General features: G+C 67.2%; 2 protein-coding genes across 2 annotated transcripts in view; both read left to right on the top strand.

Moving 5' to 3' along the window:
- The window catches only part of EPPK1 (epiplakin 1), an 11995-nt gene extending 11907 nt beyond the window's left edge, over nucleotides 1-88 (top strand). The window contains exon 3 of the mRNA XM_064445331.1: nucleotides 64-88. Within this exon, the coding sequence (XP_064301401.1) occupies nucleotides 64-88 (25 nt within the window). The remainder of the gene's footprint in view (nucleotides 1-63) is intronic.
- LOC135311807 (epiplakin-like) lies at nucleotides 18-19681 on the top strand. The gene has a single exon (XM_064441880.1). It carries the CDS (start codon nucleotides 94-96, stop codon nucleotides 19282-19284), a length of 19191 nt encoding a protein of 6396 aa, XP_064297950.1. The 5' UTR covers nucleotides 18-93; the 3' UTR covers nucleotides 19285-19681.

The raw sequence follows: 19681 nt of genomic DNA, 5'->3' as shown, positions 1-19681 counted from the left end.
ACCGCCTCGGACCTGGTGGACTCGGGCATCATCGACAAGGACACGCTGGCCGACCTCGTCCAGGGCTCCAAGACGGTGGAGGAGGTGACGGAAATGGCCTCCGTCAAGCGCTACCTGGACGGCACGGGCTGCATCGCTGGCGTGCTGGTGCCCTCCAAGGCCGACCCCGCCCAGGCGGAGAAGATGACCATCTACCAGGCCATGTGGAAGGGCATCCTGAGGCAGGGCACGGCCCTGGTGCTGCTGGAGGCGCAGGCTGCCACCGGCTTCGTCATTGACCCCCTCAACAACAAGAGGCTCTCCGTGGACGAGGCCGTCTCCTCCGGGCTGGTGGGCAGCGAGCTGCACGAGAAGCTCCTGTCGGCCGAGAGGGCCGTGACGGGCTACACCGACCCCTACACCGGCGACCAGATCTCCCTCTTCCAGGCCATGAAGAAGGAGCTCATTGTCAAGGAGCACGGCATCCGCCTGCTCGAGGCCCAGATCGCCACCGGCGGCATCATCGACCCCGTGCACAGCCACCGCCTCCCCGTGGAGGTGGCCTACCGGCGCGGCTACTTTGACCAGGAGATGAACCAGATCCTCTCCGACCCCACCGACGACACCAAGGGCTTCTTCGACCCCAACACCCACGAGAACCTCACCTACATGCAGCTCCTCCGCCGCTGCGTGCCCGACCCGGACACGGGGCTGCTCATGCTCCAGCTGATGGACAAGGGCTCCGTGCTCTACCAGCTGACCGAGGACGCCCGGAAAGCCCTGCAGGCCGCCCGCACCACCGTCAGCGTGGGGCTCTTCCAGGGCCAGAGCGTCACCGTCTGGGAGCTCCTCTTCTCCCGCTACGTCCCCGACCACCGGCGCCAGGACCTCCTCCGCAAGTACAAGGCGGGGACGGTCACCATCTCGGAGATGATCGCCCTCCTCGTCGCCATCATCACTGGGGCTGAGGGCCAGGGCCAGGACGCGGTCCCGGCCCGCAAGCCGACGCAGCGCGAGGCCCCGCCGCCGGCCGAGAACGGCGAGGCCACGGGCTCCCAGCAGCAGCCGCAGCGGGAGCTGGAGCGGGAGCGGGAGCTGGAGCTGGAGCGGTCCCTGAAGTCCCACACCGTCGAGGTCTCGGCGGGCGGCTTCCACGGCAGGAAGGTCTCCCTGTGGGAGCTCCTCTTCTCCAAGTACGTCTCCGAGGCAAAGAGGCGGGAGCTGCTGGGGAAGGTCCGGGCCGGGAGCCTGGCGCTGGACGAGCTGGCAAGGCTCCTCACCGTCCTCATCGAGGAGGCGGTGGAGCGGAGCAGCAACGTGAAATTCACGGGCCTCAGGAGGCAGGTGACCGCCTCGGACCTGGTGGACTCGGGCATCATCGACAAGGACACGCTGGCCGACCTCGTCCAGGGCTCCAAGACGGTGGAGGAGGTGACGGAAATGGCCTCCGTCAAGCGCTACCTGGACGGCACGGGCTGCATCGCTGGCGTGCTGGTGCCCTCCAAGGCCGACCCCGCCCAGGCGGAGAAGATGACCATCTACCAGGCCATGTGGAAGGGCATCCTGAGGCAGGGCACGGCCCTGGTGCTGCTGGAGGCGCAGGCTGCCACCGGCTTCGTCATTGACCCCCTCAACAACAAGAGGCTCTCCGTGGACGAGGCCGTCTCCTCCGGGCTGGTGGGCAGCGAGCTGCACGAGAAGCTCCTGTCGGCCGAGAGGGCCGTGACGGGCTACACCGACCCCTACACCGGCGACCAGATCTCCCTCTTCCAGGCCATGAAGAAGGAGCTCATTGTCAAGGAGCACGGCATCCGCCTGCTCGAGGCCCAGATCGCCACCGGCGGCATCATCGACCCCGTGCACAGCCACCGCCTCCCCGTGGAGGTGGCCTACCGGCGCGGCTACTTTGACCAGGAGATGAACCAGATCCTCTCCGACCCCACCGACGACACCAAGGGCTTCTTCGACCCCAACACCCACGAGAACCTCACCTACATGCAGCTCCTCCGCCGCTGCGTGCCCGACCCAGACACGGGGCTGCTCATGCTCCAGCTGATGGACAAGGGCTCCGTGCTCTACCAGCTGACCGAGGACGCCCGGAAAGCCCTGCAGGCCGCCCGCACCACCGTCAGCGTGGGGCTCTTCCAGGGCCAGAGCGTCACCGTCTGGGAGCTCCTCTTCTCCCGCTACGTCCCCGACCACCGGCGCCAGGACCTCCTCCGCAAGTACAAGGCGGGGACGGTCACCATCTCGGAGATGATCGCCCTCCTCGTCGCCATCATCACTGGGGCTGAGGGCCAGGGCCAGGACGCGGTCCCGGCCCGCAAGCCGACGCAGCGCGAGGCCCCGCCGCCGGCCGAGAACGGCGAGGCCACGGGCTCCCAGCAGCAGCCGCAGCGGGAGCTGGAGCGGGAGCGGGAGCTGGAGCTGGAGCGGTCCCTGAAGTCCCACACCGTCGAGGTCTCGGCGGGCGGCTTCCACGGCAGGAAGGTCTCCCTGTGGGAGCTCCTCTTCTCCAAGTACGTCTCCGAGGCAAAGAGGCGGGAGCTGCTGGGGAAGGTCCGGGCCGGGAGCCTGGCGCTGGACGAGCTGGCAAGGCTCCTCACCGTCCTCATCGAGGAGGCGGTGGAGCGGAGCAGCAACGTGAAATTCACGGGCCTCAGGAGGCAGGTGACCGCCTCGGACCTGGTGGACTCGGGCATCATCGACAAGGACACGCTGGCCGACCTCGTCCAGGGCTCCAAGACGGTGGAGGAGGTGACGGAAATGGCCTCCGTCAAGCGCTACCTGGACGGCACGGGCTGCATCGCTGGCGTGCTGGTGCCCTCCAAGGCCGACCCCGCCCAGGCGGAGAAGATGACCATCTACCAGGCCATGTGGAAGGGCATCCTGAGGCAGGGCACGGCCCTGGTGCTGCTGGAGGCGCAGGCTGCCACCGGCTTCGTCATTGACCCCCTCAACAACAAGAGGCTCTCCGTGGACGAGGCCGTCTCCTCCGGGCTGGTGGGCAGCGAGCTGCACGAGAAGCTCCTGTCGGCCGAGAGGGCCGTGACGGGCTACACCGACCCCTACACCGGCGACCAGATCTCCCTCTTCCAGGCCATGAAGAAGGAGCTCATTGTCAAGGAGCACGGCATCCGCCTGCTCGAGGCCCAGATCGCCACCGGCGGCATCATCGACCCCGTGCACAGCCACCGCCTCCCCGTGGAGGTGGCCTACCGGCGCGGCTACTTTGACCAGGAGATGAACCAGATCCTCTCCGACCCCACCGACGACACCAAGGGCTTCTTCGACCCCAACACCCACGAGAACCTCACCTACATGCAGCTCCTCCGCCGCTGCGTGCCCGACCCGGACACGGGGCTGCTCATGCTCCAGCTGATGGACAAGGGCTCCGTGCTCTACCAGCTGACCGAGGACGCCCGGAAAGCCCTGCAGGCCGCCCGCACCACCGTCAGCGTGGGGCTCTTCCAGGGCCAGAGCGTCACCGTCTGGGAGCTCCTCTTCTCCCGCTACGTCCCCGACCACCGGCGCCAGGACCTCCTCCGCAAGTACAAGGCGGGGACGGTCACCATCTCGGAGATGATCGCCCTCCTCGTCGCCATCATCACTGGGGCTGAGGGCCAGGGCCAGGACGCGGTCCCGGCCCGCAAGCCGACGCAGCGCGAGGCCCCGCCGCCGGCCGAGAACGGCGAGGCCACGGGCTCCCAGCAGCAGCCGCAGCGGGAGCTGGAGCGGGAGCGGGAGCTGGAGCTGGAGCGGTCCCTGAAGTCCCACACCGTCGAGGTCTCGGCGGGCGGCTTCCACGGCAGGAAGGTCTCCCTGTGGGAGCTCCTCTTCTCCAAGTACGTCTCCGAGGCAAAGAGGCGGGAGCTGCTGGGGAAGGTCCGGGCCGGGAGCCTGGCGCTGGACGAGCTGGCAAGGCTCCTCACCGTCCTCATCGAGGAGGCGGTGGAGCGGAGCAGCAACGTGAAATTCACGGGCCTCAGGAGGCAGGTGACCGCCTCGGACCTGGTGGACTCGGGCATCATCGACAAGGACACGCTGGCCGACCTCGTCCAGGGCTCCAAGACGGTGGAGGAGGTGACGGAAATGGCCTCCGTCAAGCGCTACCTGGACGGCACGGGCTGCATCGCTGGCGTGCTGGTGCCCTCCAAGGCCGACCCCGCCCAGGCGGAGAAGATGACCATCTACCAGGCCATGTGGAAGGGCATCCTGAGGCAGGGCACGGCCCTGGTGCTGCTGGAGGCGCAGGCTGCCACCGGCTTCGTCATTGACCCCCTCAACAACAAGAGGCTCTCCGTGGACGAGGCCGTCTCCTCCGGGCTGGTGGGCAGCGAGCTGCACGAGAAGCTCCTGTCGGCCGAGAGGGCCGTGACGGGCTACACCGACCCCTACACCGGCGACCAGATCTCCCTCTTCCAGGCCATGAAGAAGGAGCTCATTGTCAAGGAGCACGGCATCCGCCTGCTCGAGGCCCAGATCGCCACCGGCGGCATCATCGACCCCGTGCACAGCCACCGCCTCCCCGTGGAGGTGGCCTACCGGCGCGGCTACTTTGACCAGGAGATGAACCAGATCCTCTCCGACCCCACCGACGACACCAAGGGCTTCTTCGACCCCAACACCCACGAGAACCTCACCTACATGCAGCTCCTCCGCCGCTGCGTGCCCGACCCGGACACGGGGCTGCTCATGCTCCAGCTGATGGACAAGGGCTCCGTGCTCTACCAGCTGACCGAGGACGCCCGGAAAGCCCTGCAGGCCGCCCGCACCACCGTCAGCGTGGGGCTCTTCCAGGGCCAGAGCGTCACCGTCTGGGAGCTCCTCTTCTCCCGCTACGTCCCCGACCACCGGCGCCAGGACCTCCTCCGCAAGTACAAGGCGGGGACGGTCACCATCTCGGAGATGATCGCCCTCCTCGTCGCCATCATCACTGGGGCTGAGGGCCAGGGCCAGGACGCGGTCCCGGCCCGCAAGCCGACGCAGCGCGAGGCCCCGCCGCCGGCCGAGAACGGCGAGGCCACGGGCTCCCAGCAGCAGCCGCAGCGGGAGCTGGAGCGGGAGCGGGAGCTGGAGCTGGAGCGGTCCCTGAAGTCCCACACCGTCGAGGTCTCAGCGGGCGGCTTCCACGGCAGGAAGGTCTCCCTGTGGGAGCTCCTCTTCTCCAAGTACGTCTCCGAGGCAAAGAGGCGGGAGCTGCTGGGGAAGGTCCGGGCCGGGAGCCTGGCGCTGGACGAGCTGGCAAGGCTCCTCACCGTCCTCATCGAGGAGGCGGTGGAGCGGAGCAGCAACGTGAAATTCACGGGCCTCAGGAGGCAGGTGACCGCCTCGGACCTGGTGGACTCGGGCATCATCGACAAGGACACGCTGGCCGACCTCGTCCAGGGCTCCAAGACGGTGGAGGAGGTGACGGAAATGGCCTCCGTCAAGCGCTACCTGGACGGCACGGGCTGCATCGCTGGCGTGCTGGTGCCCTCCAAGGCCGACCCCGCCCAGGCGGAGAAGATGACCATCTACCAGGCCATGTGGAAGGGCATCCTGAGGCAGGGCACGGCCCTGGTGCTGCTGGAGGCGCAGGCTGCCACCGGCTTCGTCATTGACCCCCTCAACAACAAGAGGCTCTCCGTGGACGAGGCCGTCTCCTCCGGGCTGGTGGGCAGCGAGCTGCACGAGAAGCTCCTGTCGGCCGAGAGGGCCGTGACGGGCTACACCGACCCCTACACCGGCGACCAGATCTCCCTCTTCCAGGCCATGAAGAAGGAGCTCATTGTCAAGGAGCACGGCATCCGCCTGCTCGAGGCCCAGATCGCCACCGGCGGCATCATCGACCCCGTGCACAGCCACCGCCTCCCCGTGGAGGTGGCCTACCGGCGCGGCTACTTTGACCAGGAGATGAACCAGATCCTCTCCGACCCCACCGATGACACCAAGGGCTTCTTCGACCCCAACACCCACGAGAACCTCACCTACATGCAGCTCCTCCGCCGCTGCGTGCCCGACCCGGACACGGGGCTGCTCATGCTCCAGCTGATGGACAAGGGCTCCGTGCTCTACCAGCTGACCGAGGACGCCCGGAAAGCCCTGCAGGCCGCCCGCACCACCGTCAGCGTGGGGCTCTTCCAGGGCCAGAGCGTCACCGTCTGGGAGCTCCTCTTCTCCCGCTACGTCCCCGACCACCGGCGCCAGGACCTCCTCCGCAAGTACAAGGCGGGGACGGTCACCATCTCGGAGATGATCGCCCTCCTCGTCGCCATCATCACTGGGGCTGAGGGCCAGGGCCAGGACGCGGTCCCGGCCCGCAAGCCGACGCAGCGCGAGGCCCCGCCGCCGGCCGAGAACGGCGAGGCCACGGGCTCCCAGCAGCAGCCGCAGCGGGAGCTGGAGCGGGAGCGGGAGCTGGAGCTGGAGCGGTCCCTGAAGTCCCACACCGTCGAGGTCTCGGCGGGCGGCTTCCACGGCAGGAAGGTCTCCCTGTGGGAGCTCCTCTTCTCCAAGTACGTCTCCGAGGCAAAGAGGCGGGAGCTGCTGGGGAAGGTCCGGGCCGGGAGCCTGGCGCTGGACGAGCTGGCAAGGCTCCTCACCGTCCTCATCGAGGAGGCGGTGGAGCGGAGCAGCAACGTGAAATTCACGGGCCTCAGGAGGCAGGTGACCGCCTCGGACCTGGTGGACTCGGGCATCATCGACAAGGACACGCTGGCCGACCTCGTCCAGGGCTCCAAGACGGTGGAGGAGGTGACGGAAATGGCCTCCGTCAAGCGCTACCTGGACGGCACGGGCTGCATCGCTGGCGTGCTGGTGCCCTCCAAGGCCGACCCCGCCCAGGCGGAGAAGATGACCATCTACCAGGCCATGTGGAAGGGCATCCTGAGGCAGGGCACGGCCCTGGTGCTGCTGGAGGCGCAGGCTGCCACCGGCTTCGTCATTGACCCCCTCAACAACAAGAGGCTCTCCGTGGACGAGGCCGTCTCCTCCGGGCTGGTGGGCAGCGAGCTGCACGAGAAGCTCCTGTCGGCCGAGAGGGCCGTGACGGGCTACACCGACCCCTACACCGGCGACCAGATCTCCCTCTTCCAGGCCATGAAGAAGGAGCTCATTGTCAAGGAGCACGGCATCCGCCTGCTCGAGGCCCAGATCGCCACCGGCGGCATCATCGACCCCGTGCACAGCCACCGCCTCCCCGTGGAGGTGGCCTACCGGCGCGGCTACTTTGACCAGGAGATGAACCAGATCCTCTCCGACCCCACCGACGACACCAAGGGCTTCTTCGACCCCAACACCCACGAGAACCTCACCTACATGCAGCTCCTCCGCCGCTGCGTGCCCGACCCGGACACGGGGCTGCTCATGCTCCAGCTGATGGACAAGGGCTCCGTGCTCTACCAGCTGACCGAGGACGCCCGGAAAGCCCTGCAGGCCGCCCGCACCACCGTCAGCGTGGGGCTCTTCCAGGGCCAGAGCGTCACCGTCTGGGAGCTCCTCTTCTCCCGCTACGTCCCCGACCACCGGCGCCAGGACCTCCTCCGCAAGTACAAGGCGGGGACGGTCACCATCTCGGAGATGATCGCCCTCCTCGTCGCCATCATCACTGGGGCTGAGGGCCAGGGCCAGGACGCGGTCCCGGCCCGCAAGCCGACGCAGCGCGAGGCCCCGCCGCCGGCCGAGAACGGCGAGGCCACGGGCTCCCAGCAGCAGCCGCAGCGGGAGCTGGAGCGGGAGCGGGAGCTGGAGCTGGAGCGGTCCCTGAAGTCCCACACCGTCGAGGTCTCGGCGGGCGGCTTCCACGGCAGGAAGGTCTCCCTGTGGGAGCTCCTCTTCTCCAAGTACGTCTCCGAGGCAAAGAGGCGGGAGCTGCTGGGGAAGGTCCGGGCCGGGAGCCTGGCGCTGGACGAGCTGGCAAGGCTCCTCACCGTCCTCATCGAGGAGGCGGTGGAGCGGAGCAGCAACGTGAAATTCACGGGCCTCAGGAGGCAGGTGACCGCCTCGGACCTGGTGGACTCGGGCATCATCGACAAGGACACGCTGGCCGACCTCGTCCAGGGCTCCAAGACGGTGGAGGAGGTGACGGAAATGGCCTCCGTCAAGCGCTACCTGGACGGCACGGGCTGCATCGCTGGCGTGCTGGTGCCCTCCAAGGCCGACCCCGCCCAGGCGGAGAAGATGACCATCTACCAGGCCATGTGGAAGGGCATCCTGAGGCAGGGCACGGCCCTGGTGCTGCTGGAGGCGCAGGCTGCCACCGGCTTCGTCATTGACCCCCTCAACAACAAGAGGCTCTCCGTGGACGAGGCCGTCTCCTCCGGGCTGGTGGGCAGCGAGCTGCACGAGAAGCTCCTGTCGGCCGAGAGGGCCGTGACGGGCTACACCGACCCCTACACCGGCGACCAGATCTCCCTCTTCCAGGCCATGAAGAAGGAGCTCATTGTCAAGGAGCACAGCATCCGCCTGCTCGAGGCCCAGATCGCCACCGGCGGCATCATCGACCCCGTGCACAGCCACCGCCTCCCCGTGGAGGTGGCCTACCGGCGCGGCTACTTTGACCAGGAGATGAACCAGATCCTCTCCGACCCCACCGACGACACCAAGGGCTTCTTCGACCCCAACACCCACGAGAACCTCACCTACATGCAGCTCCTCCGCCGCTGCGTGCCCGACCCGGACACGGGGCTGCTCATGCTCCAGCTGATGGACAAGGGCTCCGTGCTCTACCAGCTGACCGAGGACGCCCGGAAAGCCCTGCAGGCCGCCCGCACCACCGTCAGCGTGGGGCTCTTCCAGGGCCAGAGCGTCACCGTCTGGGAGCTCCTCTTCTCCCGCTACGTCCCCGACCACCGGCGCCAGGACCTCCTCCGCAAGTACAAGGCGGGGACGGTCACCATCTCGGAGATGATCGCCCTCCTCGTCGCCATCATCACTGGGGCTGAGGGCCAGGGCCAGGACGCGGTCCCGGCCCGCAAGCCGACGCAGCGCGAGGCCCCGCCGCCGGCCGAGAACGGCGAGGCCACGGGCTCCCAGCAGCAGCCGCAGCGGGAGCTGGAGCGGGAGCGGGAGCTGGAGCTGGAGCGGTCCCTGAAGTCCCACACCGTCGAGGTCTCGGCGGGCGGCTTCCACGGCAGGAAGGTCTCCCTGTGGGAGCTCCTCTTCTCCAAGTACGTCTCCGAGGCAAAGAGGCGGGAGCTGCTGGGGAAGGTCCGGGCCGGGAGCCTGGCGCTGGACGAGCTGGCAAGGCTCCTCACCGTCCTCATCGAGGAGGCGGTGGAGCGGAGCAGCAACGTGAAATTCACGGGCCTCAGGAGGCAGGTGACCGCCTCGGACCTGGTGGACTCGGGCATCATCGACAAGGACACGCTGGCCGACCTCGTCCAGGGCTCCAAGACGGTGGAGGAGGTGACGGAAATGGCCTCCGTCAAGCGCTACCTGGACGGCACGGGCTGCATCGCTGGCGTGCTGGTGCCCTCCAAGGCCGACCCCGCCCAGGCGGAGAAGATGACCATCTACCAGGCCATGTGGAAGGGCATCCTGAGGCAGGGCACGGCCCTGGTGCTGCTGGAGGCGCAGGCTGCCACCGGCTTCGTCATTGACCCCCTCAACAACAAGAGGCTCTCCGTGGACGAGGCCGTCTCCTCCGGGCTGGTGGGCAGCGAGCTGCACGAGAAGCTCCTGTCGGCCGAGAGGGCCGTGACGGGCTACACCGACCCCTACACCGGCGACCAGATCTCCCTCTTCCAGGCCATGAAGAAGGAGCTCATTGTCAAGGAGCACGGCATCCGCCTGCTCGAGGCCCAGATCGCCACCGGCGGCATCATCGACCCCGTGCACAGCCACCGCCTCCCCGTGGAGGTGGCCTACCGGCGCGGCTACTTTGACCAGGAGATGAACCAGATCCTCTCCGACCCCACCGACGACACCAAGGGCTTCTTCGACCCCAACACCCACGAGAACCTCACCTACATGCAGCTCCTCCGCCGCTGCGTGCCCGACCCGGACACGGGGCTGCTCATGCTCCAGCTGATGGACAAGGGCTCCGTGCTCTACCAGCTGACCGAGGACGCCCGGAAAGCCCTGCAGGCCGCCCGCACCACCGTCAGCGTGGGGCTCTTCCAGGGCCAGAGCGTCACCGTCTGGGAGCTCCTCTTCTCCCGCTACGTCCCCGACCACCGGCGCCAGGACCTCCTCCGCAAGTACAAGGCGGGGACGGTCACCATCTCGGAGATGATCGCCCTCCTCGTCGCCATCATCACTGGGGCTGAGGGCCAGGGCCAGGACGCGGTCCCGGCCCGCAAGCCGACGCAGCGCGAGGCCCCGCCGCCGGCCGAGAACGGCGAGGCCACGGGCTCCCAGCAGCAGCCGCAGCGGGAGCTGGAGCGGGAGCGGGAGCTGGAGCTGGAGCGGTCCCTGAAGTCCCACACCGTCGAGGTCTCGGCGGGCGGCTTCCACGGCAGGAAGGTCTCCCTGTGGGAGCTCCTCTTCTCCAAGTACGTCTCCGAGGCAAAGAGGCGGGAGCTGCTGGGGAAGGTCCGGGCCGGGAGCCTGGCGCTGGACGAGCTGGCAAGGCTCCTCACCGTCCTCATCGAGGAGGCGGTGGAGCGGAGCAGCAACGTGAAATTCACGGGCCTCAGGAGGCAGGTGACCGCCTCGGACCTGGTGGACTCGGGCATCATCGACAAGGACACGCTGGCCGACCTCGTCCAGGGCTCCAAGACGGTGGAGGAGGTGACGGAAATGGCCTCCGTCAAGCGCTACCTGGACGGCACGGGCTGCATCGCTGGCGTGCTGGTGCCCTCCAAGGCCGACCCCGCCCAGGCGGAGAAGATGACCATCTACCAGGCCATGTGGAAGGGCATCCTGAGGCAGGGCACGGCCCTGGTGCTGCTGGAGGCGCAGGCTGCCACCGGCTTCGTCATTGACCCCCTCAACAACAAGAGGCTCTCCGTGGACGAGGCCGTCTCCTCCGGGCTGGTGGGCAGCGAGCTGCACGAGAAGCTCCTGTCGGCCGAGAGGGCCGTGACGGGCTACACCGACCCCTACACCGGCGACCAGATCTCCCTCTTCCAGGCCATGAAGAAGGAGCTCATTGTCAAGGAGCACGGCATCCGCCTGCTCGAGGCCCAGATCGCCACCGGCGGCATCATCGACCCCGTGCACAGCCACCGCCTCCCCGTGGAGGTGGCCTACCGGCGCGGCTACTTTGACCAGGAGATGAACCAGATCCTCTCCGACCCCACCGATGACACCAAGGGCTTCTTCGACCCCAACACCCACGAGAACCTCACCTACATGCAGCTCCTCCGCCGCTGCGTGCCCGACCCGGACACGGGGCTGCTCATGCTCCAGCTGATGGACAAGGGCTCCGTGCTCTACCAGCTGACCGAGGACGCCCGGAAAGCCCTGCAGGCCGCCCGCACCACCGTCAGCGTGGGGCTCTTCCAGGGCCAGAGCGTCACCGTCTGGGAGCTCCTCTTCTCCCGCTACGTCCCCGACCACCGGCGCCAGGACCTCCTCCGCAAGTACAAGGCGGGGACGGTCACCATCTCGGAGATGATCGCCCTCCTCGTCGCCATCATCACTGGGGCTGAGGGCCAGGGCCAGGACGCGGTCCCGGCCCGCAAGCCGACGCAGCGCGAGGCCCCGCCGCCGGCCGAGAACGGCGAGGCCACGGGCTCCCAGCAGCAGCCGCAGCGGGAGCTGGAGCGGGAGCGGGAGCTGGAGCTGGAGCGGTCCCTGAAGTCCCACACCGTCGAGGTCTCGGCGGGCGGCTTCCACGGCAGGAAGGTCTCCCTGTGGGAGCTCCTCTTCTCCAAGTACGTCTCCGAGGCAAAGAGGCGGGAGCTGCTGGGGAAGGTCCGGGCCGGGAGCCTGGCGCTGGACGAGCTGGCAAGGCTCCTCACCGTCCTCATCGAGGAGGCGGTGGAGCGGAGCAGCAACGTGAAATTCACGGGCCTCAGGAGGCAGGTGACCGCCTCGGACCTGGTGGACTCGGGCATCATCGACAAGGACACGCTGGCCGACCTCGTCCAGGGCTCCAAGACGGTGGAGGAGGTGACGGAAATGGCCTCCGTCAAGCGCTACCTGGACGGCACGGGCTGCATCGCTGGCGTGCTGGTGCCCTCCAAGGCCGACCCCGCCCAGGCGGAGAAGATGACCATCTACCAGGCCATGTGGAAGGGCATCCTGAGGCAGGGCACGGCCCTGGTGCTGCTGGAGGCGCAGGCTGCCACCGGCTTCGTCATTGACCCCCTCAACAACAAGAGGCTCTCCGTGGACGAGGCCGTCTCCTCCGGGCTGGTGGGCAGCGAGCTGCACGAGAAGCTCCTGTCGGCCGAGAGGGCCGTGACGGGCTACACCGACCCCTACACCGGCGACCAGATCTCCCTCTTCCAGGCCATGAAGAAGGAGCTCATTGTCAAGGAGCACGGCATCCGCCTGCTCGAGGCCCAGATCGCTACCGGCGGCATCATCGACCCCGTGCACAGCCACCGCCTCCCCGTGGAGGTGGCCTACCGGCGCGGCTACTTTGACCAGGAGATGAACCAGATCCTCTCCGACCCCACCGACGACACCAAGGGCTTCTTCGACCCCAACACCCACGAGAACCTCACCTACATGCAGCTCCTCCGCCGCTGCGTGCCCGACCCGGACACGGGGCTGCTCATGCTCCAGCTGATGGACAAGGGCTCCGTGCTCTACCAGCTGACCGAGGACGCCCGGAAAGCCCTGCAGGCCGCCCGCACCACCGTCAGCGTGGGGCTCTTCCAGGGCCAGAGCGTCACCGTCTGGGAGCTCCTCTTCTCCCGCTACGTCCCCGACCACCGGCGCCAGGACCTCCTCCGCAAGTACAAGGCGGGGACGGTCACCATCTCGGAGATGATCGCCCTCCTCGTCGCCATCATCACTGGGGCTGAGGGCCAGGGCCAGGACGCGGTCCCGGCCCGCAAGCCGACGCAGCGCGAGGCCCCGCCGCCGGCCGAGAACGGCGAGGCCACGGGCTCCCAGCAGCAGCCGCAGCGGGAGCTGGAGCGGGAGCGGGAGCTGGAGCTGGAGCGGTCCCTGAAGTCCCACACCGTCGAGGTCTCGGCGGGCGGCTTCCACGGCAGGAAGGTCTCCCTGTGGGAGCTCCTCTTCTCCAAGTACGTCTCCGAGGCAAAGAGGCGGGAGCTGCTGGGGAAGGTCCGGGCCGGGAGCCTGGCGCTGGACGAGCTGGCAAGGCTCCTCACCGTCCTCATCGAGGAGGCGGTGGAGCGGAGCAGCAACGTGAAATTCACGGGCCTCAGGAGGCAGGTGACCGCCTCGGACCTGGTGGACTCGGGCATCATCGACAAGGACACGCTGGCCGACCTCGTCCAGGGCTCCAAGACGGTGGAGGAGGTGACGGAAATGGCCTCCGTCAAGCGCTACCTGGACGGCACGGGCTGCATCGCTGGCGTGCTGGTGCCCTCCAAGGCCGACCCCGCCCAGGCGGAGAAGATGACCATCTACCAGGCCATGTGGAAGGGCATCCTGAGGCAGGGCACGGCCCTGGTGCTGCTGGAGGCGCAGGCTGCCACCGGCTTCGTCATTGACCCCCTCAACAACAAGAGGCTCTCCGTGGACGAGGCCGTCTCCTCCGGGCTGGTGGGCAGCGAGCTGCACGAGAAGCTCCTGTCGGCCGAGAGGGCCGTGACGGGCTACACCGACCCCTACACCGGCGACCAGATCTCCCTCTTCCAGGCCATGAAGAAGGAGCTCATTGTCAAGGAGCACAGCATCCGCCTGCTCGAGGCCCAGATCGCCACCGGCGGCATCATCGACCCCGTGCACAGCCACCGCCTCCCCGTGGAGGTGGCCTACCGGCGCGGCTACTTTGACCAGGAGATGAACCAGATCCTCTCCGACCCCACCGACGACACCAAGGGCTTCTTCGACCCCAACACCCACGAGAACCTCACCTACATGCAGCTCCTCCGCCGCTGCGTGCCCGACCCGGACACGGGGCTGCTCATGCTCCAGCTGATGGACAAGGGCTCCGTGCTCTACCAGCTGACCGAGGACGCCCGGAAAGCCCTGCAGGCCGCCCGCACCACCGTCAGCGTGGGGCTCTTCCAGGGCCAGAGCGTCACCGTCTGGGAGCTCCTCTTCTCCCGCTACGTCCCCGACCACCGGCGCCAGGACCTCCTCCGCAAGTACAAGGCGGGGACGGTCACCATCTCGGAGATGATCGCCCTCCTCGTCGCCATCATCACTGGGGCTGAGGGCCAGGGCCAGGACGCGGTCCCGGCCCGCAAGCCGACGCAGCGCGAGGCCCCGCCGCCGGCCGAGAACGGCGAGGCCACGGGCTCCCAGCAGCAGCCGCAGCGGGAGCTGGAGCGGGAGCGGGAGCTGGAGCTGGAGCGGTCCCTGAAGTCCCACACCGTCGAGGTCTCGGCGGGCGGCTTCCACGGCAGGAAGGTCTCCCTGTGGGAGCTCCTCTTCTCCAAGTACGTCTCCGAGGCAAAGAGGCGGGAGCTGCTGGGGAAGGTCCGGGCCGGGAGCCTGGCGCTGGACGAGCTGGCAAGGCTCCTCACCGTCCTCATCGAGGAGGCGGTGGAGCGGAGCAGCAACGTGAAATTCACGGGCCTCAGGAGGCAGGTGACCGCCTCGGACCTGGTGGACTCGGGCATCATCGACAAGGACACGCTGGCCGACCTCGTCCAGGGCTCCAAGACGGTGGAGGAGGTGACGGAAATGGCCTCCGTCAAGCGCTACCTGGACGGCACGGGCTGCATCGCTGGCGTGCTGGTGCCCTCCAAGGCCGACCCCGCCCAGGCGGAGAAGATGACCATCTACCAGGCCATGTGGAAGGGCATCCTGAGGCAGGGCACGGCCCTGGTGCTGCTGGAGGCGCAGGCTGCCACCGGCTTCGTCATTGACCCCCTCAACAACAAGAGGCTCTCCGTGGACGAGGCCGTCTCCTCCGGGCTGGTGGGCAGCGAGCTGCACGAGAAGCTCCTGTCGGCCGAGAGGGCCGTGACGGGCTACACCGACCCCTACACCGGCGACCAGATCTCCCTCTTCCAGGCCATGAAGAAGGAGCTCATTGTCAAGGAGCACGGCATCCGCCTGCTCGAGGCCCAGATCGCCACCGGCGGCATCATCGACCCCGTGCACAGCCACCGCCTCCCCGTGGAGGTGGCCTACCGGCGCGGCTACTTTGACCAGGAGATGAACCAGATCCTCTCCGACCCCACCGACGACACCAAGGGCTTCTTCGACCCCAACACCCACGAGAACCTCACCTACATGCAGCTCCTCCGCCGCTGCGTGCCCGACCCGGACACGGGGCTGCTCATGCTCCAGCTGATGGACAAGGGCTCCGTGCTCTACCAGCTGACCGAGGACGCCCGGAAAGCCCTGCAGGCCGCCCGCACCACCGTCAGCGTGGGGCTCTTCCAGGGCCAGAGCGTCACCGTCTGGGAGCTCCTCTTCTCCCGCTACGTCCCCGACCACCGGCGCCAGGACCTCCTCCGCAAGTACAAGGCGGGGACGGTCACCATCTCGGAGATGATCGCCCTCCTCGTCGCCATCATCACTGGGGCTGAGGGCCAGGGCCAGGACGCGGTCCCGGCCCGCAAGCCGACGCAGCGCGAGGCCCCGCCGCCGGCCGAGAACGGCGAGGCCACGGGCTCCCAGCAGCAGCCGCAGCGGGAGCTGGAGCGGGAGCGGGAGCTGGAGCTGGAGCGGTCCCTGAAGTCCCACACCGTCGAGGTCTCGGCGGGCGGCTTCCACGGCAGGAAGGTCTCCCTGTGGGAGCTCCTCTTCTCCAAGTACGTCTCCGAGGCAAAGAGGCGGGAGCTGCTGGGGAAGGTCCGGGCCGGGAGCCTGGCGCTGGACGAGCTGGCAAGGCTCCTCACCGTCCTCATCGAGGAGGCGGTGGAGCGGAGCAGCAACGTGAAATTCACGGGCCTCAGGAGGCAGGTGACCGCCTCGGACCTGGTGGACTCGGGCATCATCGACAAGGACACGCTGGCCGACCTCGTCCAGGGCTCCAAGACGGTGGAGGAGGTGACGGAAATGGCCTCCGTCAAGCGCTACCTGGACGGCACGGGCTGCATCGCTGGCGTGCTGGTGCCCTCCAAGGCCGACCCCGCCCAGGCGGAGAAGATGACCATCTACCAGGCCATGTGGAAGGGCATCCTGAGGCAGGGCACGGCCCTGGTGCTGCTGGAGGCGCAGGCTGCCACCGGCTTCGTCATTGACCCCCTCAACAACAAGAGGCTCTCCGTGGACGAGGCCGTCTCCTCCGGGCTGGTGGGCAGCGAGCTGCACGAGAAGCTCCTGTCGGCCGAGAGGGCCGTGACGGGCTACACCGACCCCTACACCGGCGACCAGATCTCCCTCTTCCAGGCCATGAAGAAGGAGCTCATTGTCAAGGAGCACGGCATCCGCCTGCTCGAGGCCCAGATCGCCACCGGCGGCATCATCGACCCCGTGCACAGCCACCGCCTCCCCGTGGAGGTGGCCTACCGGCGCGGCTACTTTGACCAGGAGATGAACCAGATCCTCTCCGACCCCACCGATGACACCAAGGGCTTCTTCGACCCCAACACCCACGAGAACCTCACCTACATGCAGCTCCTCCGCCGCTGCGTGCCCGACCCGGACACGGGGCTGCTCATGCTCCAGCTGATGGACAAGGGCTCCGTGCTCTACCAGCTGACCGAGGACGCCCGGAAAGCCCTGCAGGCCGCCCGCACCACCGTCAGCGTGGGGCTCTTCCAGGGCCAGAGCGTCACCGTCTGGGAGCTCCTCTTCTCCCGCTACGTCCCCGACCACCGGCGCCAGGACCTCCTCCGCAAGTACAAGGCGGGGACGGTCACCATCTCGGAGATGATCGCCCTCCTCGTCGCCATCATCACTGGGGCTGAGGGCCAGGGCCAGGACGCGGTCCCGGCCCGCAAGCCGACGCAGCGCGAGGCCCCGCCGCCGGCCGAGAACGGCGAGGCCACGGGCTCCCAGCAGCAGCCGCAGCGGGAGCTGGAGCGGGAGCGGGAGCTGGAGCTGGAGCGGTCCCTGAAGTCCCACACCGTCGAGGTCTCGGCGGGCGGCTTCCACGGCAGGAAGGTCTCCCTGTGGGAGCTCCTCTTCTCCAAGTACGTCTCCGAGGCAAAGAGGCGGGAGCTGCTGGGGAAGGTCCGGGCCGGGAGCCTGGCGCTGGACGAGCTGGCAAGGCTCCTCACCGTCCTCATCGAGGAGGCGGTGGAGCGGAGCAGCAACGTGAAATTCACGGGCCTCAGGAGGCAGGTGACCGCCTCGGACCTGGTGGACTCGGGCATCATCGACAAGGACACGCTGGCCGACCTCGTCCAGGGCTCCAAGACGGTGGAGGAGGTGACGGAAATGGCCTCCGTCAAGCGCTACCTGGACGGCACGGGCTGCATCGCTGGCGTGCTGGTGCCCTCCAAGGCCGACCCCGCCCAGGCGGAGAAGATGACCATCTACCAGGCCATGTGGAAGGGCATCCTGAGGCAGGGCACGGCCCTGGTGCTGCTGGAGGCGCAGGCTGCCACCGGCTTCGTCATTGACCCCCTCAACAACAAGAGGCTCTCCGTGGACGAGGCCGTCTCCTCCGGGCTGGTGGGCAGCGAGCTGCACGAGAAGCTCCTGTCGGCCGAGAGGGCCGTGACGGGCTACACCGACCCCTACACCGGCGACCAGATCTCCCTCTTCCAGGCCATGAAGAAGGAGCTCATTGTCAAGGAGCACGGCATCCGCCTGCTCGAGGCCCAGATCGCTACCGGCGGCATCATCGACCCCGTGCACAGCCACCGCCTCCCCGTGGAGGTGGCCTACCGGCGCGGCTACTTTGACCAGGAGATGAACCAGATCCTCTCCGACCCCACCGACGACACCAAGGGCTTCTTCGACCCCAACACCCACGAGAACCTCACCTACATGCAGCTCCTCCGCCGCTGCGTGCCCGACCCGGACACGGGGCTGCTCATGCTCCAGCTGATGGACAAGGGCTCCGTGCTCTACCAGCTGACCGAGGACGCCCGGAAAGCCCTGCAGGCCGCCCGCACCACCGTCAGCGTGGGGCTCTTCCAGGGCCAGAGCGTCACCGTCTGGGAGCTCCTCTTCTCCCGCTACGTCCCCGACCACCGGCGCCAGGACCTCCTCCGCAAGTACAAGGCGGGGACGGTCACCATCTCGGAGATGATCGCCCTCCTCGTCGCCATCATCACTGGGGCTGAGGGCCAGGGCCAGGACGCGGTCCCGGCCCGCAAGCCGACGCAGCGCGAGGCCCCGCCGCCGGCCGAGAACGGCGAGGCCACGGGCTCCCAGCAGCAGCCGCAGCGGGAGCTGGAGCGGGAGCGGGAGCTGGAGCTGGAGCGGTCCCTGAAGTCCCACACCGTCGAGGTCTCGGCGGGCGGCTTCCACGGCAGGAAGGTCTCCCTGTGGGAGCTCCTCTTCTCCAAGTACGTCTCCGAGGCAAAGAGGCGGGAGCTGCTGGGGAAGGTCCGGGCCGGGAGCCTGGCGCTGGACGAGCTGGCAAGGCTCCTCACCGTCCTCATCGAGGAGGCGGTGGAGCGGAGCAGCAACGTGAAATTCACGGGCCTCAGGAGGCAGGTGACCGCCTCGGACCTGGTGGACTCGGGCATCATCGACAAGGACACGCTGGCCGACCTCGTCCAGGGCTCCAAGACGGTGGAGGAGGTGACGGAAATGGCCTCCGTCAAGCGCTACCTGGACGGCACGGGCTGCATCGCTGGCGTGCTGGTGCCCTCCAAGGCCGACCCCGCCCAGGCGGAGAAGATGACCATCTACCAGGCCATGTGGAAGGGCATCCTGAGGCAGGGCACGGCCCTGGTGCTGCTGGAGGCGCAGGCTGCCACCGGCTTCGTCATTGACCCCCTCAACAACAAGAGGCTCTCCGTGGACGAGGCCGTCTCCTCCGGGCTGGTGGGCAGCGAGCTGCACGAGAAGCTCCTGTCGGCTGAGAGGGCCGTGACGGGCTACACCGACCCCTACACCGGCGACCAGATCTCCCTCTTCCAGGCCATGAAGAAGGAGCTCATTGTCAAGGAGCACGGCATCCGCCTGCTCGAGGCCCAGATCGCCACCGGCGGCATCATCGACCCCGTGCACAGCCACCGCCTCCCCGTGGAGGTGGCCTACCGGCGCGGCTACTTTGACCAGGAGATGAACCAGATCCTCTCCGACCCCACCGACGACACCAAGGGCTTCTTCGACCCCAACACCCACGAGAACCTCACCTACATGCAGCTCCTCCGCCGCTGTGTGCCCGACCCGGACACGGGTCTTTTTTTCCTTAAGGTTTTTATAAAGTAATTGTAAAGGCTTTTACATTTTTTTCTTTGTTATTGCATCAGTATTGAATATAGGTAGTGTCAATATTTCTTGTACTTCTGGTGGTTTTTTTTTGTTTTTAAATCCAATTTTTAAAAATTCTTATTTATTTCTGCTTATTTCCTCATTGTTGTCTTTCTAGTTTATGAACATACCCACATCAGGTGTGGCTTTTAAATGACTTCCCTGTTATTATGAAAGTGTCTTAAGCCTTTTGTTCTGTAATCTTTCAAGAACACAGTAATCAGCCTTGGTTATCTCAGCTGATTTTGGTGAAATATATTGTCCTCATTTTTGTCATCAGATTTGCGTAGAACTATGGTTTTTATCATGTGTGAGGTGTGGTGAGAATGGTATTTTTATTCTTCTAGTCTATTTT

This window comes from Phalacrocorax carbo, chromosome 2, assembly GCF_963921805.1.
Source record: "Phalacrocorax carbo chromosome 2, bPhaCar2.1, whole genome shotgun sequence".
NCBI lineage: Eukaryota > Metazoa > Chordata > Aves > Suliformes > Phalacrocoracidae > Phalacrocorax > Phalacrocorax carbo.
This window is presented reverse-complemented; position numbering and strand designations above follow the sequence as displayed.